This window comes from Delphinapterus leucas, chromosome 2, assembly GCF_059928025.1.
Source record: "Delphinapterus leucas isolate spDelLeu-1000000601 "Yukka" chromosome 2, BTC_Dleu_Yukka2, whole genome shotgun sequence".
Taxonomy (NCBI): domain Eukaryota; kingdom Metazoa; phylum Chordata; class Mammalia; order Artiodactyla; family Monodontidae; genus Delphinapterus; species Delphinapterus leucas.
The window spans coordinates 10504584-10528607 of NC_143130.1; the positions used below are offsets into that span (position 1 = coordinate 10504584).

General features: G+C 36.5%; 1 protein-coding gene and 1 pseudogene across 1 annotated transcript in view; one reads left to right on the plus strand and one right to left on the minus strand.

Moving 5' to 3' along the window:
- The window catches only part of GPR158 (G protein-coupled receptor 158), a 326439-nt gene that overhangs the window by 97863 nt on the left and 204552 nt on the right, over positions 1-24024 (minus strand). The window contains exon 5 of the mRNA XM_089906217.1: positions 5873-5941. Within this exon, the coding sequence (XP_089762343.1) occupies positions 5873-5941 (69 nt within the window). The remainder of the gene's footprint in view (positions 1-5872; positions 5942-24024) is intronic.
- LOC149749943 (THO complex subunit 7 homolog pseudogene) lies at positions 17172-20328 on the plus strand (annotated as a pseudogene).

Below are 24024 nucleotides of genomic sequence, written 5' to 3' on the forward strand. Positions count from 1 at the left end.
ACCCTCCCTCCCCACTTTCAACTCTCTCTCCTTTATTTCCTGCCCTTTAAGCTCTACGCGTGGAAGCAACATGCTCCCGGTTTTTTCTCTGCTTCTGGAGGCTGCACATGCTCTACACTGGAGTAAAAGAGTCCAAGTTTTAGTTTTAGGCTTTGGGGTGACCACAGAAAAAGCAGTCTCTTCTCTTAACTGAGTGAGGTTCTGTGGCACTGAAACTAACCTGACATGGTCTAATGGGATTGTTTATTAAGTTTGAAAGACAAAATTTCTATTTTTGTAGGTAAAACAATTGAGTATCAGAAACTTCACATAGCTCAACAGCACGGTCCATCTGAGCTCACAGAAGTTTTACATCAAACTCCTTAGTGCCAAACCTAAAGCTATTTCAAATTGGTTCCCTGTTTTATCCTCTGTGCCTTTTATTTCCTTGGAGGCCTAATGAGGAAAGGTGACTGATGAAGGGGTAGAACACGAGCCTCCCTGATGACGCAGTTTAATGCCATCTGCATCTCACATCCATCCCCTCCATCAGAAGTACTGTCCTAGGGTGAAGAGAGTGCTGGACCAGGAAACCACAGACTAGAATCTAGACCTGCCTTTCTCATCACCTCGCTGAGGAAAGTTGGAGGAGCTGAAATTTCTCTCAGCCTCTCTTCCTTCATTTGCAAAACAGAGGTTGAATCAAGACTAAGTTATGTCTGATGTCCCTTCCAGTACTAATATTTTGCAGCTCTTTTTTTTTTATAAGACTTGGGGTGGGCTGGGGTGGGGGGAACAACATGAAAATTAGTACCATATTTATACATGTACTGGTGTGCTGTATAGAAGGGCACATCCATCAATCAAATAGAGAACGAAGATTAAAGGGAAAAAATTTACTTTATTAGCTGAAACCGGTGGTTTGGTCAAGCTAGAAATAAACTTCTAGACTCCATATTACTTAATATGTTTTATTAATCCATAATATGTCGTTTTATGTGATTTAGCAAGAAAAATATACTTTAGTTGATTTTTTTAAAGCTCTTTTTTTCTTTCTTTTATAAATTGTATGAAAGTTGTTTTAGGTGATTATGAGGACTAATCGTTTGTTCACAAATGTGTGGACTTCAAATCATGAGTCTCTTTTGAGAATCTGTAAGAAAATGTTTTAAAAGCTTCAGCTCTCTGCTACCCAATTATAACAATGCTAAATTTAGTCAGATTTCGGTTTGTCCTTATCTAGACAATGATGATAATCTCTAATTTGGACTTTCCAATATAAGCATTGTTATGAAATCGTCTGTAGTCTAAGATTGCTTAGAAAAGGCAAAAATAACCTTAATTCTTGCAAATCTGTACAACAATATGCGGCATAAAAAGAAGAAAAGGCTCACTGCATAACAACTCAGTATAACAGTGAATCTCCTCGAAGCGTCCTTCCATGGAGTTACCCAGCCCGAAAAACAATTCTACTTTGCTCAAGAACACTGTTTAAAAAAACTGCAACCCCAAGTAAAAGTTTTATGAGCAATTCCGGTACAGGCCACACAAGGAACAGAGAAAGTAGTAAGATATTAATATTTAACAGATAAATACAGGTCACATTTACACCATCAAATAATTAGATCATTTGGCTATATTAGGTTTACTTAATCACCTTTATCATTTATTATACAGGTCCTCCTTATAGCAAAAACTCTAGCCCAAAGTCATAAACTTCACTCTGCAACACCCAAGGAAGCCAATGAGCTCTGGTCTAATGACCAAGCTATTCTTCTTGTCAAGAATGCTCTATGCACATACACCCATGTGCATAAACATTCCCTATGTAGCCAAAGATTTTATTATCAATTTCTGAGACATCATCTTCCATTCTCTCACCTAAAATAAAATTACTTCCCTTTCCATACTCAATCAATAATATATTTTAATGTCTTTTCTCCTCCTGTATCTTATGCTACATCCAAATCTTCATTAAATAATTTGGCCCTTTCTGCCATCAGAGCATGAACACTAACTTATTTAAAAACCAAGGTATGCGGCATGAAATTGAGAGCTACACATTAATATTTCAAGCAGTTGCAGAAAGAATTTCTGTTATGAAAGACGAACTAGACAGCTAGTTAAACATGAAGTCAACATGATGAGGCATCCTTATGTTCCTGTTGGACAGAACTGGTTTGGTAAGTCTTCTTTTCTGTTCTTTTCCTCCCAGGCACAATAGAATTGTCAAGCAGAAGTGTTGTCTTTTATTCTTTTTAAATTTCCATTTCTCTCTCCTCTTTTTCTTTGTACTTGATATCATCACAAGTATAGGTCCATTAGGTGACTTTCAAGACTGGATCGCAGTCAATGAAAGGGTCTCTAATAACTGCTTTGAACATTTAGCAGCCTAACATTTACTATTCTTTCAAACGTCCTTCTTTTCTAGAATACTTCTTCTGTTTATGAGGCTTTAAAATTCTATAGCTTTTAGGCCATGCTCCTTATTATGGCCACTTGATTTGAAAAAGTAAAAAATAAACCCAAATTTGATAACACCTAAAAATAACATTTAAAAGTGTTTTAATGCCTAGCCGTAGGCACTAAATAAAGTAGTATGAATAGGACTATCATTCTTGGTCTTCCACAATCAAGCAGATTCTTTGGAGGCTATTTCAATAGGACAATAGCCACTAGTTTAGGATACAGTTCTAAATGCATCCAAATATAACCTCATTCATTCATTCACTGCATATTTACTGTGCTTCAACTATGGTGACAGGTACTGGGCTAAGTGCTGCAGGTACAATAGTGAGCCACACAGAAACAGGCCATTGCTCTCCCTGAACTAGAGTCTGTGTGGGAGAGTGACACTAACCAAATAATTGCACTTTTGAATGTATACTTAGAGATAGGTGTGGTTAAGAAAGGGATTCCATGAGAAGTTATTATAAGGAATTTAACTTAGTTTGCGGTCAAGGAAAGCTTTCCTGAAAAAGTGATATTTAAGTAGAAATCTAAAGGATGACTAGTTGTTAATAGGCAGAAGAATTGGTGAGATGGGAACGGGGGGAAAGAAGAGAGGAGGATTCTTCAAAACTGAAGCAAAGCATGCAAAAAGGTCCTATGAGAAGAGGCACATTAGTTTCCTGTTGCTGCTGTAATATAGCACAAATTTAGTGGCTTAAAATAGCACAGATTTATTATCTTACAGTTCTGGAAGTAAGAAGTCCAAGATGGGTCTTATGGAACTAAAATCAAGGGGAGAGTCTGTTCCCTCGCCATTTCCAGCTCCTAGAGGCGCCTGCATTCCTTGGCTTGTGGCCCCTTCCTCCATCTTCAAAGCCAGCAGTAGCCAGTCCAATATTTTTCATGATGCTGTCTCTCTGACTCTCTCTTTTCTGTTTCTCTTTTTCACTTAGGAAACTTGGGCCATTCAGATAATCCAGAATAATCTCCTTATTTTGAGGTCCTTAATTTAATCACATCTGCCAAGTTCCCTTTTCCATATAAGGTAACGTATTCACAGGTTCCAGGAACTAGGACTGTGGACATCTCTGGGGAGTCATTATTATACCTACCATGAGAGAGATCCTGTTTCATTTAAAAACTGAAAGAAGGTCAGGGTAGGTAGACGCAGAAAGTGAGGAGAAAAGTAGTATTGGATGAGGCTGGGGGGAAAGGGTGGGGTAAGGACCACACTTACATAACATAAACCATGTCAGGGTTTTGATCTTTATTCTAAGAACACTGAGAAGGTATAGAAGTGGTGAGAGGTTATATTTGATATTTTAAAATACCCCTCTGGCTACTGGGTAGAAAATATATTTTAAAATAGCAGAGGTTCACGAAAAAGATGATGGCAGAGCAAGAGAAGATGTTCAGATGATTAAGATTATTACTCAGATTACTGAAGTCATTTCAGGCTTTCACGTTGTAACTGGGTGATTCTATGACTTTGGTTAAATACCTGCCTGGTAGTTCAACCAGGAAGATTAAATGTTACAATGTACAACATGCCATTTATACAGGAACAGTACCAGGCATGATAAACAGTCTTTGTATTATTATACTGCTTCTATTATTAATTACTGCGTATAACTCTATGCTAGTAAATTAGAAAACTTAAGTAATATGGATAATTGTATGGAAAAATAAAAACGATTATACCTAAATACATTTCTATCTTAAGGAGAAATATAAAATGTAATTCAAGAAGTAGAAAACCTGGGTAGATTAAGAACGCTTGTAAACAGTGAGTCAGGAAAGATGATCAGAAAATGAAGTAATGCAGGCGCAGGATCCAAATCATGTCGGGCCTTGAAGGCCATCCTAAGGATTCTGGCTTTTACCGTAAGTAAAATGAGAAACGTTTTCAGAGTTTTGAGGAGAGGAATGCCATGGTCTAACTTTGGCATTCAAACTGGTTGATATTTTGAAGATAGGTCGTAGGGGGTAAGCATGGAGGAAGAGAACGCGGCAATAACTCAGAAGACAGTGACTGTGGTTTAGGCTAGGGCAGTAACAGTGAACTGGTGGGGAGTGGCTGGATCTTTGCTATGTTTTGAATGGTTTTCTGATGGATGTGAGAGAAAGAGAGTTGTTAAGGATGACTCCCAGGTGTGCGGCCTGAGTAACCAGAAGGCTGCAGTCGCCGTCAACGGAGACAGAGAGACGGGCTGACTTTGGGAGGTCAGTATCTCAGTTAGGAACATGACAGGGAATTCTACTGGACCTTCCAATGGAGTTGTCAGGTAAGCAGTTGAAAGTGAGTTTGCAGCTTGGGGGAAAAGTCTAGGCTGGAGATATAAAGTAAGGAGTCATTGTCAATTCAACAACATTTAAAGCTTCTGAGGCTAGACGAGATCCCAAGGGAGAATGTAGACTAAGCAAAGCTACAAGGACTAGTCCTGAGACACTCAAGTAATAAAAAGTGGGAAAGAAGATTAAGAATCAGCAAAGAAGGCTGAAATGGAGCAGTTAGTGAGGTAAGGGGAAAACCAAAAAGAATGTGGTGCCCTGGAGGGCCTACCTTTTCCTTCTCTAACATCTATTCATCTTTCAGATCTTCGTCAAGTGGTATTTTATTCCCCAGACTTGGTTAGGCGTCTCTCCTAAGTGCCTCCACAGCATCCTGCTCTTCTACTCTTCCTAACTTTTGTCACATTATATTATAATTACCTGTACTTCCTCATCTCCTCTTCTAAGCTGTAACCTTCTTGAGAAGAGAAAGCAAGTTTCTCTCACTTACAGAGTACTCCCAGATTAGCAAAGTGCTTAACACAGAAGAACTGCTGAATACAAGTGGTTGAATTGAATTAGTAGAATCAGTACTTATCTTCTGGTTACAGATATGTAACTAGTGGGATAGGAAGGTCTGTTATGATTCTCCACACCACTAGTACCACACACACATTTATTCTGGTTATTTGTCTATGTGACCATTTGGAAATTTTCAGCATTAACTACTTGGTGTGTCTCATGGTTCTGATTCAGGTAGAGGGGGAAGAAGAAGGAAGCCAGTGTTTATATGTACATACCAAGCATGCCTTTCATATGTGAGCTCACTTAAGCAGTTAACACTTCTCACAAATTTGGGAAGAAAAGAATAATTAGCTCCATTTTACGAGAGGAAACCAAGGTTAGTTTAGAAATGCTAACCAGCTTGTCTAAGGTCACCCAATAGGTAAGAGCCAGGATTTAAATATCTGTAAAGCCCTTGTTTATATATCTACCATATATCTACATCTACATTTTATACAATATAGATACAGGTATACAAACTTGCATACAGATATAGAAATATATATAAGCATATATACATATAGTATATAGTATATATAATATAGTATACGTATATAGCAAAATAAAATGGCTATTTTAAACATGCAATTATAAAAACGTTGCTTACCGGAAAGTAGAGAAGCAGAGACCCAAAAAGGATTGTTTCCAACAGGATAAGGCCCGATGCCCTGATGCTCTAAAAACAACAACAAAAATAAAAATGTCAATGTAAATTGACATTTCTAGGCATGGAAGAATTTAAGCTCTTGTGACAATGCCTCAAGCAGAACAACATTCTTTGGTGGGGGGAAATAACCAGAAATTGGCTTATATTTCAGACCGGTGGACTTAACTGAAACATGCAATAAGACTGACTATAAAGGTAGTGGTAGACTTAATGATATTGCCAGTGGCTTCACAGAATTTTGTTGTCTAAAATTTGAATCACTGAACTGAGAACATTATTTAGAAGATCCTTCCAATCTAAGAAATTCACAGACACAGAAAGTCTTGCCTGTATTGCTGAAACATCAGCCACAAATGCATTTCTTTTTTTTTTCAAAAAGGATATTCTTTTAATTTGATTTTTTAATTGAAGTATAGGTGATTTACAATATTGTTAGTTTCAGGTGTACAGCAAAGTGATTCAGTTACATATATTTTCAGATTTTCCATTACAGGTGTACAGCAAAGTGATTCAGTTACATATATTTTCAGATTTTCCATTACAGGTTATTACAAGATAGTAACTATAGTTCCCTGTGTTACACAGTAAATCCTTACTGCGTATCTATTTTATGTATAGTAGTATGTACCTGTTAACTCCATACTCCTAATTTATCTCTCCCCCTCCTCCCTTTCCCTCTTTGGTAACCATAAGTTTGTTTTCTATCTGTGAGTTTGTTTTGTATATAGATTCATTTGTATTATTTTTTAGATTCCACATATAAGTAATATCATATATTTGTCTTTCTATGACTTACGCCACTTAGTATGATATTCTCTAGGTCCATCCATGCTGCTGCAAATGGCAACATTTCAATCTTTTTTATGGTCGAGTAATATTCCATTGTATATATACTACATCTTCTTAAACCAATTGTCTGTTGATGGGCACTTGGGTTGTTTCCATGTCTTGGCTATTGTAAATAGTGCTCCTATAAACATTGGGGTGCATATATCTTTTTGAATTAGTTTCTTTTCTGGATACATGTCCAGGAGTGGGATTGCTGGATCATGTGGTAGCTCTATTTTTAGTTTAAGGAACCTCGATACTGTTTTCCGTAGTGGCTGCATCAATTTATATTCCCACCAACAGTGTAGGAAGATTCCCTTTTCTCCACACCCTCTCCAGCATTTGTTCCTTGTAGACTTTCTGATGATGGCCATTCTGACTAGTGTGAGGTGAGACTTCCACAAATGCATTTCTGAATGCTATCCCTAAGCCATTTCACAAATACCTGAGCAATGGTTTCAGTGGATAAAACAAAAATACGTACAAGGTCTTAGCAAATCAGTGGTACATCTCGCACCATGTCAAAACATCGTTCCCAAAACTCAGTAACAGAGCTTCACTATTTAAATAACATAAATCACATTTACAAACAGAGGCATCTCACTTTATGAAATACCTAAATTATTAACTCAAAATTCAAAAGAATAAGTTGATTTTCAAATAAGCTTCCTGATTAGTTAAAGTTTGCTAAGCATAAATATATTCAATAATCTTAAGATATTTTGTTAGACTCAAAATAGTATTCTCTTCCCAAAGCAAAATGCTTAGAGCTGTGACAAGAAATGAAAGACCAAACTATCAATCTTATTTAGAATAATAAATTTTGCTTTGATGAGTTCAAATATCAATATAGAGTAAACATATCGGTTAAGAATACAAACACAAAAACAGGTCATTCTAGGACACCTGTGTTTTCACTCGAGGCAATGTAAAATGTATACACAAATTACACCTGATGTAAATATGGTATCTTAGCAGGGAAGTACTTTTAAGTAGTTCAATTAATTCTGCAACCACAAAAAGGCAGTGAAATGCTAAACCACAAGTCCATTACATTAAAAACAAAAAAAGTGTCAGATAACTGGACTGCCAGGGAAAATTCTAATTCCTCTTGAGAACACTGGGAGGACATTGCTAGACACAGAGGAATACTTTGTGTAATCCCTCAAAACAACTCAGGGTCTTCATTAATCTAAGAATTTGGGAACAGAGAAACAAGTTTAGTCAGTGAACAGACTTGATTATTCGAGTGGCTTCTCCCTTTTGGTCATTATTTTAGCTAGCAGATGCTCTTAGTGAAAAGAAAACTTCTATCAGCAAGACTTTAAATGGCTTTTGGCTGGCAGAATTTCCAACACGGCAAATTACATTCATACCTAATTATGAATACGCCATAGTTTAGTTTTTAAACTTTCTCCAAAATGACACTAATTTAGAGTGAGTCCAAAATATAATGCAAGACTGCTTATAAAAAAGTCTATGCAATATTGTTTGAAAACAAGGGATATAAAAAGAAGCTGCAAGGCTTAATGGAAAAGACAGACTTTGCAGTTAACGTCATCTCAGTTTGAATTATGAAACAACCACTTTAGTTAGGTGACCTTGAACGTCAGTGGCCTCACCTGTAAAATGGGTATCCTCATCTTTGCCTTATTAAACCTGACATCTTTGATAAAATATAAAGTATATAAAAATGGCTGGCATCTTGCCTGATATGTAATAAGTAGGTATGCATTCCTTAAGGTAGAAAACAGCAGCAGGATCATGAATTTGAAAACCACAGAGGTATATGTAAGTAGCTGTGAACATTTTTTTAAAGTTTGGGGTCCAAAATGACCCCAGAGGAGCAAAAGCCTGGTGGTAGGGAACACAGAAGTTCTTTGTTTAGGGCCACTGGGCTCTTAGCTATGTTACAACCATCACTACCACATAAAAACAGTTGTAGTGGCGCATGCTGTTACATATTCTCAGAGCAAATAATCTGCCTCTTTTTCATTTGGACATGCTGAACTCTTAATACCTCACTGCCTTCCTCCTGGTTGAGTAGAGGAGCTCCATGATTTCAAATTATAAACTGGAACTCCGACAAATGTTCCATAACCAAATGTAAGCCCTGTTCAAAATTTGTGCATTTTCTTTCACAATATGCTTGGGCTGAGTTGGCTCACGGCCTCACAGAATGAGCAGGTACCTAATAGGTGGGACTTCAGGGACAAAGAAGAAATCTCATGCTCCCTAAAACATTTCCACATTGTCTTATTGGTACTGGAAGTTCTTTTAACTGGAACAAAGCGTTCTATTTTGTACTTGGTGCTAACAATTAATATACGTGTTGTAAGTAATACACTGACTTACGTTCAAAGTGAAGGATAGGAATCCTTTCCTTAAGGTCTAAGTGATAGGATGAGAAAGGAGAGAGGAGGGATTGAAAAATAAAAATGGACGAAAAAGATAATGCACAAAATAATAGAGGCCAAGAAAAAAATTTCATCTCCTTCACAGTTTTGCCTGAGATAGAAATGGTGGTATGGAACTCTTTTTAACCAGAGCTGCAAACTGGCAAACCCTTGAAAAACTTTCTTGAAAAATGATCAACAATACAAAGTATGGTACTATTTATATAAAACACATACACACAAAGCAACACCATATGTTTTCTGTGTGTGTGTGTGTGTGTGTGTGTGTGTGTCTGTATGTGTGTGTGTGTGTGTATATATATATATAAAATATCAAATCCAGGTCTGGAGGATATATACCAAACTGATAACAATGCATTTTATTTCCTGGAGAAGTAGATTTGAGGATAGATCAACTTATCTGGAAATACTTTACTTTCTTTGGAGATGTAGTCATATACTGCTGTGTAACATACATTTTAATAATTAAATAAATAAAATTAAAGAAAAATCATCTAAGATGTGTCAACTCAACTATTAGAAAATTCCACCATTAGGTATCACAATATGCAAAGAATTCTAAACAAAGCCCTTCCTAACTAATATCTACTTAATAAATTTTATTCAGTACTGACAACATGCATAAAATGATCAATGTATGTACGACACTTATAGGTGAATATAAACCTGGGAGAGCTACTGACCCTAATTCTCTGGCTTAGACTCCATACAGCCTAATAAATATCATTCCAGAGTTTACAAAAGAGAGCAGATTCTACCTCACTCCACTCCATCCCGCTTTCCCCGGTTCTTAAACTTTCAGAACTGACTTACGAGGTAATTACAGCAGCCAGATATCAAACCTGTAGACAAAAGAGAAGGGCTAATCTTACTACACCAATTTTATAAAATTATGTCAGAGTCAGCATCTAAATTCCATAATCTCCAGATGTAAAGTACAGAGGCATAAGATGAAGCACAGCTTGTCACAGAATTTGCCTAGGATTTGCCTAGGATGTAAGCACCTAAAGGAAGCTAACTTACTGGAAGTAATAAGATGATAAGAACGCTAAAGTCTGAACTTCTAAACATAATTAAAATAGTTTGTCATTATTTCCTTGATCCTATAGGGACTAACTACTTCGTTTATATTTTTAAAACATTTTTCACCACTGGGGAAATTAATGTATATCTTGCTAAAACAGTGTATCTATTTTTGAACACAGCTGGTATCTTCAGCCTTGCAGCAATTAAAGTTTCTTTCTATTACAAAAGGAACCTCTGAGCCTGAAGACATTTTTATACAGCTGGATCTCAGCATGTACGATGAAAATATACAAAAGCAAGAGAATCAGATTCTGAAAAGAGTGAACTAGCATAGGTTTGGATGACAAACCAGGACTCTGTAACTCTACAGCATTTACGAAAAGAATTTGCTGTTCTGGCAAAACATTCTCACGAGCTGCACTTTTTCTTTTAATTCTTCTATTTCTGTAGAGAAAACCATGGACAGAGAGATTACAAATGAAACCCGACAACCACCTGATGAAATAATTACACAACAATATATTGGAGGCAAGATGTCCTGAAAAGAATCCTGACATTGAGAGGTAAGAGGGTACTATTTTTAATAATTTTATTTACAATTATATAAAGGGATGAGAAAAGACTCATCCAGTTTGGCAGACTACATGAAATCAGTTTGTCTAGAGAAGATCTGTGATGACACACTGAAAAACCAATCAGATTTAGAAAAATGTGTCAAGGAACAATTGCTCAAAATATGGTTAGTTAAAAATCAATAACAGGTTTTCAGAAGAATTCTCAGCAGTAAAAAAGGTATAAAAAAGCAGAATATGGTCAGGATAGAGATTCCCAAAGTGAAGTATAAATAACTCAGAGAATTATAAATTTGTGGAATGAACACATGGGCTTTATATGCAGACAGTTCAGAATCTCAGCATTGGCGGCTCACTAGCAGTGTGACCCTGGGCAAGTTGCCGGACCTTCTGAGCTTCACTTTCTTCATTTATAAAACGGGTGTAATAATGCCCATCATGAAGTACTGCTGTAAAGATTAGTAATCATGCTGCCCGGCACAGAGCAGGCTCTCAGTCAATGGACATGGACAATCTTTCATGGGCAGATAGATGAGGTGGTGTCAACATATCTAAGCTCACTCAGCCAACGAGTAACAGAACAAGGTCCCGTCATCCACTGCTGCTGGTCCCAAGTCAGGGAGATTTCCTCTGTTCATCCAATCTGTCCCTCAGTCACCTTCTTACCCAAAGGAACAGAAATGAATGTAATACTACAATAAAAAAATATGTAGCATTATTAGAGTATTTAAAAATAAACTACAACTAAGGAATTTGGTTCAGATATTAGTTTTTAAAGTTGCTAGTCAATTTAGGGCTTCCCTGGTGGCACAGTGCTTAAGAATCCGCCTGCCAATGCAGGGGACACGGGTTCAAGCCCTGGTCTGGGAAAATCCCACATGCCGCAGAGCAACAAAGCCCGTGCGCCACAACTACTGAAGCCCGCGCGCCTAGAGCCCGTACTCTGCAACAAGAGAAGCCACCGCAATGAGAAGCCCATGCACTGCAACAAAGAGCAGCCTCCGCAAGCCGAAACTAGAGAAAGCCCTCGCGCGGCAACAAAGACCCAACTCAGCCAAAAATAAATAAAATAAATAAATTAATTAATAATAAAAATAGGTTGCTAGTCGATTTTAAATTCCTGACAGTTTTATGTAAAACACTGAAACAAATTGTCACATGGCCTTAATTAGGAATTCTTTTAAATTTCTAAGACTTCATAAGAAAGCTCATTTTTGTATGACATGGTAATTTGCAATGGTGTTGTTTAAGAGCTTTTAGAAAAATAAGTTTATCCAAAAATAAAATTCAGAGTAACGTATACATACTTTCATATTCTTTAAAACAGTACAGCACACTAAGAAAAAAGTCAATGATATTTTATATATGTGAAATAAAAAACAACCATTCATTCATTGTTAGTTATGGTTCACCATGCATTGCTGGGCAGAAACGTCTCCTGGTTGCTTTGCAGGATTTCGTGAGATGCTTGCCTTGTTCCCCCTTTGCTTTGTTTCAGATGATGTGGACACCTAGAAGTGTCTCATCTTTTAGGAGTTCAGTGCCTGATTTTATAACTCAAAGTGGTTGACTCTCACTGCTGTTGCAGAGATGCAGAATAACTAGAATGCATGAGAAGGAACATTTTGGATCACCTTTACTCAGCCAGGGTCACCTGTCTGTGCTTATGACCAAAGCAACTTAAATGCCAAAGCACTTCCTATTAGACTTTGTCATTCCCGCACTCAGCCTCCCCAGCAAGATGCCACTGGAATGCATTCCCAAAATGCAGATGACTATGTCCTGATTTGTCCTCATTTTTCCCACAGCTTCTTTACAAAAATAGCTGCTACTTCTCTATAATCTATTTGCAACCTCCTATTCCCTTTTCTTTCAATACTAATAAATAGAGTAATTCATACTCTATTCATGGAGATGAATTCTCTTAAGTGTCAAAAAAGCACACCGAAGTGAATGGTACAGACTAAGATATTACAAAAAGAATCTTGCCTTGAGAAGGATTACTTAAGTAAAGTGGCATGAAATTATTGAAACAGAATATGTCATTTGCTTATTCTATTATTGATTAAAACCTATTGAGAGGGCTTCCCTGGTGGCGCAGTGGCTGAGAGCCCGCCTGCCGATGCAGGGGACGTGTGTTCGTGCCCCGGTCTGGGAAGATCCCACATGCTGCGGAGCGGCTGGGCCGAAGCCATGGCCGCTGAGCCTGCGCATCTGGAGCCTGCGCTCCGCAACGGGAGAGGCCACAACAGTGAGAGGCCCGCGTACCGCAAAAAAAAAAAAAAAAGAAAAAGAAAAAAAAAGCTACTGAGAGTAATGGATATATTTTCAAATAAAAAGTAGATCACTGAAAAAACAAATTCCCCCTCATGAAAATGGAATGGAATGATAATTAAAACATAAAGTATTAAGTACTTTAAAATTTGATATTAATGAGACAAAACACTTTGCTTACTTTTTCAAAAATCAATCTTAGTTAACTGAGGTAAACTCAAATATCATCTAGTCGGACACCAATCATTTTTTTAAACTTAAGTATATTTTATACCCAGAGAAATTCAAGAGATGACATTTTTTGCTCAGTTTCACCTGATTGCTAAGTAGCAACAAATCTAAGCAATCTTTCTTCATCATTTGAACTTTCTAATCTCAGAATTTTTTTTTAATTTGGTATGTTGAACACTGTGATCTGTAAGGTGACTACTTTAAAATACTACTGCTCACACATAGGCAATAGGGCCCATTAGATGTTAGCTGGACAACATCAACTCTCCTCAGGCTTCTTAAATGGGGGAAAAAAATGTGAGAACAGAAACAGAATTGCTTAGAACTGTTAAGCTTGTCTTTAACACATTGTCTGTCTTCTATAGCATGTTTGGAAGTGCATGGAATGACTAGACAGAGTGTAAAATGAAGAGATATTTCATACTGTGTCTGATATTTGGAGATAGTCTAACAAAAAGTTCCATTCGGATAAGACATTTACAAATGTACAAAGAAATATGATGAGCATTTTGGTGGATAAACAAATAGATGGTTTAATGAGGTGTAAGAGATGTCCCCTACTTGCAAGAAGAGTAAGCAGTTCGGAAATTTAAAATAGCAGTATTATATCTGACAGGTAAAAACAAAGGTAGACTATAAAAGGTTGTGGGAGAATGACTGCTACTTAGATGCAAAGATGATGGAAACAGGAATTCGAAATTCTATCTCTAAAATAGTATAAATATTTCTAGATTAGATGGAGTAAACTGGATTCTGATTTTTGTCCAACTTTGGTGCATTAAGAAGATCTGTTAAATGGGTATTATGAAATTCAGTTCACATGGAGTGTATCACTCTTAAATTTGTTTAGCAAAAGACGAAGTGGAAAAAATGGGAGTCATATTAATTAACATCCTGTTTACATTGTGACTCAATTCTAACCATTTGTTTCACTAAATTCTGCTACTTCAGTTAGTCTTAATGTTTATTAGCAAGTCATAACATATTTGCAATTATTATCTTGATATTTTAAAGTTTTATATTTTATATTATGAACATGGTTCAGGAAAGATTTTCAAATAATAAATTCATGTTTTAATTAGAAATAGATGCTCTTTAATATAGAATATAAAAAGGTCACACTAACTGAGGGTTATTTTAATTAGTCTTCTCTCTTCTCTTTGTTGGATCCTACTTAGTTATTCTTTGCTCTAAAATATATTATACAAATGCATTTTAATTAGACTATCAAATCAAAAAGATACAAGAGAAATAATTAAGTACAAGCCGAAATTTGACAGTAGAAAATCACTAAAAAGTTAAAACAATGTTATAAAACCAAAATTTAGAAAAAAGTTTTACAATGTAATAGATTTTTTAAAAAGCAATTGTGTTTAACCTCATTGAAAGATGAACTATTACTAGTTTTCTATAAACAATCAATATTTGAAGCTTTTTAAAGTAATGACTCCAAATCTGTATCTTCAGTCTTAAGCCTCTTTCTGGAGCTCCAGAGCCATATTTTCAGTTGGCTATAAAACAGTTCTACCTGAATGACCCACAGGCACCTCAAACTCAAGATTTCAAAAACTAAATTTTTCCATCTTGCAATCTGCTTTTCTCTTCATGTTTCCCATCCTGGTTAATGGTAATCAATTGCCTATTTTGTAGTCAAACTATCTAAAATCTACATCTATAGGCTAGAAATAAAAGTGGATTTTATGAAATATTCCTAGTTTTACTTTTGGTATTTTCCAGAACCCCCTCCAAATTCTGTTGACCAACTGTTTCCCTGAGTAAATAAGTGAGAAGGTAATGCGTGCTGATGCACATTCAAGTGGAGAGAAAATCCTTCACTTTTAATCCATGGGCTCCTCTTCAACTTAGGGGATAAGTTAAACGGTCAAAATCTTAATAAGAGGAGGTAGGAGGGAGAAGGAGAGAGGAGGGACATAGAAGAAACTGTCAACGTACGATCAATTCTTGGACTGGGGCGGGGGGGGGTGAAATGGGGGGAGGGAGAGCGGACTCAGGCATGGGTGGGGTCACTGTCCTCTCAGCTTCCTCACAGACACCTGCCTCTGTATTCACTCTTGTCTTCATCTCCATTACTTCAATCAATTCTGTCATCTCATCCAGGCCTGCCCTCTTCAAGTTAGGCATACATTTCAAAGGAATTCCCTTATTTCTCCTAATCCCCAACTTCTAATTTCTTCCATGCCTTAATTTTACCCACCTTCTTTAAATAAAAGGGATACAATAAATGCCAATTAGGGTGTTAGTGATTAATAGCAGTTTAATGGTTGCTCCTCCAGGTAGGACTTGGAAGACAAAGTAGATGGCCAACACTTAAAACCTAAAGGCAAAGACCTTGAACTCTGAAAGTTAAGAGCAAGGCTATCAGCACAGTGGGCCTCCTGGTGCCCCCAAACCTCACTGTCTATGACAGTTTCCTCAGAGACTGTTCCTATATGGAAGCAAACCAAGGTATCTACATTCAATCAGAAACTAGAATGCAGAGGCTCCTTTTAGGAATAAGAGGGACCCCATCATCCTTATCTTCTGTTGAAGATTTTTTAAAGAAGAAATTCATATTTCAAAAAAGTCTTTTCTTCCCAGTTGCGCATTTAAATTCCATTGAGTCAGTCTATCTAACCATAACTACACACATCTGTGCCTCAGAAAATCCCCGAAGCCTTTGTTGAGGACAAGCTAAGCGAGTAGGTTTGCTTCCCTTTATTCTTTCTGTCTTTGTAGCAGAAGTTTGTATAATAAGGAAGGTGCCTCTGAAATCCAGCTTTCATCATGTGACAGGTTTCACGACATGCTGTGCAGGTGTGATTTCAAGGTCCAGAAGAGCGGCTTCCTTCCGCCCCCAGGAATATACTCCACTTACTATGGTTTTCTCTTTGTTTCTTTTTTGACCACATCTTTAAGACCATGAAGGAAGTATAAATGCATAAATTCTGGGAATGAAAAAGCCAACTCTGGGGAAAGGGAGTAAATCCACAACCACTGTACTGGGTAAAACAGAGACCTGAAATTGTACCTAGTATTGCTAATTTGCTCATTCAGTGCCATTTTTCCCAAAGACACCTCTGACTTTAACAAAATGTTGATAATAAAAGTGGTAATAAGTAACAACAGTGACAACATTACGTAACAAATGATGACAGTCGAATTTTTGTGCCAGCCATTATCCTAGGCACTTTATATTAATTAATCCTCACAAAAACATTTAACCCTCATGACAAATAGTAGGTACTATTATTATCCCCACTTTATAAATGAGGAGGCTGAGGTTTAAAGAGGATAAAACACTTGCCCAGGGAAATTGGCAGAACTGACATTATATAATGGTATCACTCAACCTTGCCCCTATCACTTTCAAAATCCAACTTTTAAAGCTGTCATTTAAAATAGCATTGGATAGCAGCTCCTGAAGCAACCTTTACTAACCTCCACTGAAATATAAAGACACATGTGAAATGGAAAATCACAGCCCTGCTGTGAACAGGAAATTCAAAGCAGAAATACAAATTGAAATAAAAATGAGAAAAAAGTACTCACTCTCACAAGTAACTGGGAAATGTAAATTTAAAATATATCATTTTTAATCCATTAGATTCAAAAAGTTAAAAACTTGATAATATCAATTACTGGTTAGAATGCTAGAAAATGGACACTTTCATGCTGATAGAAATATAAAATGATGAAGCCTTTGATTAAGCAGTTTTGAAGTATCTATCAAAATTTTAGATACTTCACATCAACTCACATCAACTTGGCTCACATCAACTCATTCCTCAGGTCTTACTTTCACTGACTTTTCACACAATATAGGGTTTTTTTAAGTGCCTTCACTGTAACACACCAGGCGGTAGACACAGGAGTTTCATAGAACTACCCAAACTGGGTAAGTTTCCATGTTCTATGCTCATCACACAGAGTGCCTCCATGAGTGGAACACTTATCACAACTGAAATTAATGTGGAAAGCAACATTCATGAGCATCACTTCCTAAGAGAAAGAACATCTATAGTGGTGAGGAAGGAATTCTTCTTAAGTAGGCAAACGATAAGGAAGCCTGATGGCAACCGTGGGATTTTACATTATTCTGGAATTTCTGTTAAATACAATGAGCTATAAAGACTGGAAATGAGACAATGAGACAACACTGTGATCTGGCAGGAAGCTGCCCCAAGGAAGTAATCTGAATCACACACAAGATTTAGTTATAAGAATGTTTCAAATCCAAAAATGGGCAGAAGACCTAAATAGACATTTCTCCAAAGAATATATACAGATTACCAACAAACACATGAAAGGATGCTCAACATCACTAATCATTAGAGAAATGCAAATCAAAACTACAATGAGGTATCACCTCACACTGGTCAGAATGGCCATCTTTAAAAAATCTACAAACAATAAATGCTGGAGAGGGTGCGGAGAAAAGGGAACCCTCTTGCACTGCTGGTGGGAATGTAAGTTGATACAGCCACTATGGAGAACAATATGGAGGTTCCTTAAAAAACTAAAAATAGAACTACCATATGACCCAGCAATCCCACTACTGGGCATATACCCTGAGAAAACCATAATTCAAAGAGTCATGTACTACAATGTTCATTGCAGCATTATTTACAATAGCCAGGACATGGAAGCAACCTAAGTGTCTACTGACAGATGAATGGATAAAGATATGGCACATATATACAATGGAATATGAGCCATAAAAAGAAACGAAATTGAGTTATTTGTAGTGAGGTGGATGGAACTAGAGTCTATCATACAGAGTGAAGTAAGTCAGAAAGAGAAAAACAAATACCATATGCTAACACATATATATGGAATCTAAAAAAAAAAAAAGGTTCCGATGAACCTAGGGGCAGGACGGGAATAAACACGCAGACGTAGAGAATGGCCTTGAGGACACGGGGAGGGGGAAGGGTAATCTGGGACGAAGTGAGAGAGTGGCATGGACATATATACACTACCAAATGTAAAACAGATAGCTAGTGGGAAGCAGCCGCATAGCACAGGGAGATCAGCTCGGCGCTTTGTGACCACCTAGAGGGGTGTGACAGGGAGGGTGGGAGGGAGGGAGATGCAAGAGGGAGGGGATATGGGGTTATATGTATACATATAGCTGATTCACTTTGTTATACAGCAGAAACTAACACAATATTGTAAAGCAAGTATACTCCAATAAAGATGTTTTTAAAAATGTAAAAAAAAAAAAAAAGAACGTTTCACACACAGTATTATTTATATCGGGACAAAATTAGGGGCAATCCACATCCCAAAAACTTGACAAATGGTAAAATGCATTATAATATACTCTATAGTATAATAATATTATGTCATAAAGTTCAAGGTTTGGGGACATATTTAATGACAAAAGAGTATAAGATTATAATTTATATATATGAAAATAATTTTCTACTAAATGTTTAGAAAAGTAAATTGCGGACTTATAGGTAATTTTTACATTATTACTTAAAATTTTCAGTCTTTTCCAAACTCTGTAAAATATATTGCTTTTACAATACAGAACAGTTTAAAACTCTAATCTCACAGAAAGGTTGAAAAGATTAAAATTATAAAAAGATACCTTCTAAAATTGTTAAAATTAAAGAGACTGACAATACCAAATGTGGAGCGGATTTAGAGCAAGGGGAATTTCCATACATTGCTAATGGGAATATAAAATGGGAATATAAAATACAATAACAACCACTTTGGAAAATGGTTTGGCAGCATCTTATGAAAGTTAAAAATACATCTGCCCTATGACCAGGCAATTCTAATCGTAGGTGAAAGAAAAACATTTGATTGCAAAAAAAAACTTGTATAAGAATGTTCACAGTGGCCACCGCCACCGCGCATGTGGGAGCCGTGACTGACAACGAAGTCATACAGAAGCGTCTCCTCATTGATGCAGATGGCACTGGAGATGACGGGAAAATTAATCTGCTTGCGAAAAGTTTCATTAAGTGGCACAACTCTGGATCCCAGGAAGAGGGATACAGCCAGTACCAACGTATGCTGAGCACACTGTCCCAATGTGAATTTTCAATGGGCAAAAGTTTGCTGGTATATGATATGAATCTCAGAGAAATGGAAAATTATGAAAAAATTTACAAAGAAATAGAAGGTAGCATTACTGGAGCACATGGAAAAATCGCTGAGTGCAAAAAGCAAATTCAAGCAAAATGAATGCAAAAAGATAGCCAAGAATATGATGCACTGGCAAAAGTGATTCTGCGTCATCCAGAGAGGCATGAGACATTAAAGGAACTACAGGCTCTGGGAAAGGAATGAGAGCATCTTTCACATATTAAATGAAGTATTGAAGATAAGCTGGAATTGAGAAGGAAACAGTTTCACGTTCTTCTTAGCACCATCCATGAACTTCAACAAACTGGAAAACGATAAAAAGCTCTCAGAGGTAGAAGAAGCTCAAGAAACAAGCATGGAAACCAATCCTAAAACACAGACCAACTAATCACTCACCATTCCCAAGAATACTGAAGTAGCAACATGATCTTAGTGTGTTCAGAATTTGTTGTGCTCTTGAGATATTTAAAGTTTGGGCAATGAACTACTTTGCCTTTAAATATTAATGCAAAGTTCGTTCATATTTCTCCACATAAAGGGAGATGGCTTCATTATATATTTGTTTATATTGAAATGCCTTTTTTATACTTAAAAAGTAGGAAGCAACATCCAAAAATGTTTAATAAAATGCTTTCAAGTCGAAAAACAAAAAAGAATGTTCACAGCAACTTGATTTATAATAATCAAAAAGGAGAACAACACAAATATCCATCCAACAGGAAAATGAATAAACAAATTATAATAATATTCTTACAATGAAATACCACTCAGAAATAGAAGGGGAAAAGTGGTGATTCACACAGTCAATATGAATCTCAAAGATTATACAGTATATATTAAAGAAGCCAGATACAAAAGAGAACACACTGCATGATTCCATTTATATGGAGTTCTAGAACAGACAAAACTAATCTACAGTGATAGAACTCTGAGAGGGAGGTGTGGGGATTGACTGGGAAAGGGCAAGAGACAACTCTCTGGGGAGAATGGAAACATCTACATCTTGAAAAAGGCATAGATTACATGGGTGTATGCATTTGTCAAACACACTGCACTGTAAAATTAATATTCATGCATTTCACTCTATGTAAATTGTACCTTCATAAAAATAAATAAATAACAAAGGATTTGAAACTCACACTAAGGTGGATAAAGATAAAAATCAACAGACCTTTTATTACTCCTCAAATCTCATGAAATTGGTGCCACCAATTTGCAAGACCTATCACACAACGGGTAAACTCACAAAGAAAGCAATAGTATATAACTTTCTGGTACTTCTACCATTTGTACCTTCAATTTGTATACTCTATTAATTTACATTTAAGCCAATGACATTTCCATACTTCCCATTCATTTACTTCTATCTGATCACTTTGCAAAGATGGAAGAGAGCCCTACAAGAAAGGGAGCAAGAAATTGACAGGAAGCTCAGAGTTCTCTACCCACACTCCAAGAAACAGGAATATCACACATAGGGTGGTAATTAAATATGTAAGCTGTTAAGGAGAAGTGGTACATATATGCAATGGAATATTACTCAGCCATAAAAAAGAATGAAATGATGCCATCTGCAGCAACATGGATGGACCTAGAGATTATCACACTAAGTGAAGTAAGTCAGACAGAGAAAGACAAATGCCATGTGGAATCTAAAAAACGATACAAATGAACTTATTTACAAAACAGAAATAGACTCGCAACATAGAAAACAAACTTATGGTTACCACAGGGGAAAGATGGGGAAGGATAAACTAGGAGGTTGGGATTCACATATACGCTACTATATATAATAAAATAGATAATCAACAAGGACCTACTGAATAGCACAGGGAACTATACTCAATACTCTGTAATAACCTATATTGGAAAAGAATCTGAAAAAGAATAGATACATGTATAACTATATCACTTTGCTGTACATCTGAAACTAACACAACATTGTAAATCATCTATATTCCAATATAAAATAAAAAATTTTTAAATAGGTAAGCTCTGAAGTCTTTATGATCTGAGTTTTGCTTACTGGCTCTGTGTCTTTGGGTAAACTTTATTAGTATTAGTTTATTCTATTTATTCTATTATTATTCTAATAAATAATATTTTATTATTTATTCTATTCAATAAAATCTATTAAAAATTCAAGTTAAATTCAATTCTTCAAGAATACACTATTTACAGGAAAAGGTACCATAACTATATAAAACATATATGCCTGCTAATTTCTCATTGCACACAAAAAATTATTTTGAAAAGTGTCTAGAAATCTACTGATAAGTTCTGATTCTGTTCTTCTTAGGTATAAACAATTTTGTCATTCAATGAGTTCCTGAATTCATTTCTGATATGAGTAAGTTTTTGCTAATATATTTCAATTATGTTTAAATTTGAAATAACATTTTGTATGGCCTTTCAAAAATCACTTTTTTTCTGGCCTCAGAAAATGCCTTTTTCCAAAAGGGCACCATAAAAACAAACAGAGCAACAAAAACCCCATTTGCTATTATTAAAACTGACAGAAGATTTTGTTGTATTATCTCCCCTATTTTATCTACCAACTTAAAATATCACTACAAATACGAAAAAGTTGTTTATTTGTCTTATAAGAACAAAATGTATCTATTTGCTGGTAAACATTCAGATCAATTCACATGAGAATCTGTTCATATTACCTACTTGTTTACAAGTGGTTTTGGCAGACACATTTTTATAGTAACCCAATATAAGAAGAAAACAGGCTAGAATATCAATAACAACATTGTATTACAACCATCAAACTTGCTAAGAGACTAGAACTTAATGAGTCTAACCACTAAAAAAAGACAATTCATGTGATGTGATAGAGGTGCTAATTATCACTACAATAGCAGTCATACTACAATATACAAACGTATCAAAAAACATATACACCTTAAATTTATACAATGTTGTATGTCAAATCTATTTCAATTAAAAAAATAGGCTAGGGCTTCCCTGGTGGCACAGTGGTTGAGAGTCCGCCTGCCGATGCAGGGCACATGGGTTCGTGCCCTGGTCCAGGGAGATCCCACATGCCGCGGAGCGGCTAGGCCCATGAGCCATGGCCGCTGAGCCTGCGCGCCCGGAGCCTGTGCTCCGCAACAGGAGAGGCCACAGCAGTGAGAGGCCCGCGTACCGCAAAAAAAAAATAAAAAATAGGCTAGAACTTGAGCTCGTCAATTACAAGAGAATTACATACAGTGTTTTTGCTTTACATCATTAAAATGACCATATTCACATGTCTAGTCATGAATATGAATGGACTTCATGCCAGATAAAATTTTTAAAATTCTGAAATATATATATGGAAATCCATGAGAACATCCACAGTGTATGTTCTCAAGAAAATAAAATATAGTCATTAAAACTGAGTTGACCCATTACTGCTAAATCAGTTCAAAAACTGTCTAAACTATAACCAAACTCTCCTGCTTCTCAATGTCTGCTTTTGGAAGGCAAGCAAGCTCTCACCATATGCCTGTGGTCTGAAAGCACATATCATGAAGGCTGTTCTCAAAGACTTGGAAAATTTACAAAGATTTTGTGACTTACAGACTCACAGAGAGCTGTAAATAGATAGAACTTATTTTAAGGCATTTCAGCATCAGTTCTCCTGATACCAGCAGAATAAATAAATCAGAGCAAATGGACATCAAAATAATTAGATTACTTTCCCTTCCTGTATCTTAAAATATAAATCCCTCAGGTGATTCAAGTTTTGGATAAAGACTTAGAACAAGCGTTTTCTTATCTAAATTATTCCTCAGTGGTACACAGTAAGTCTGCCCCTCTTCTTCACATCCTTTCTCTGGAATACCTATTTCATTCCCACAGCATCAGTGAATACCCCATCGTGGTAACTCAAATCTATCTCTAGCTCTGACCTCTCTTCTGAGCACCACTCCAGGATTCTCCAGCTAGGGTTCATGGATGACTTAATCTCAGCATGTCCAAAACCAAACTCACCTTTGTCCATCCAAACCTATTCCTTCAAAATACCCTCTCTTTGTTAATGGCTTCAAAAAGCACACAGAAAATCACATTACAATCTTCAGAGTCATCCTAGACTCTTCTTTCTCTCTTTCACCACTGCCAATACCATTTCTTTTTTTAACATCTTAATTGGAGTAAAATTGCTTTACAATGGTGTGTTAGTTTCTGCTATATAACAAAGTGAATAAGCTATACATATACATATATCCCCATACCTCCTCCCTCTTGTGTCTTCCTCCCACACTCCCTATCCCACCCATCTAGGTGGTCACAAAACACCAAGCTGATCTCCTAAGTGTCGATGGACAATTAGGTTGCTTCCATGTCCTGGCTATTGTAAGTAGTGCTGCAATGAACACTGTGGTACATGACTCTTTTTGAATTATGGTTTTCTCAGGATATATGCCCAGCAGTGTAATTACTGGGTCATATGGTAGTTCTATTTTTAGTTTTTTAAGGAACCTCCATACTGTTCTCCATAGTGGCTGTATCAATTTACATTCCCACCAACAATGCAAGAGGGTTCCCTTTTCTCCACACCCTCTCCAGCATTTACTGCTTGTAGAGTTTTTGAAGATGGCCATTCTGACCATCTGTGTGAGGTGATACCTCATTATAGTTTTGATTTGCA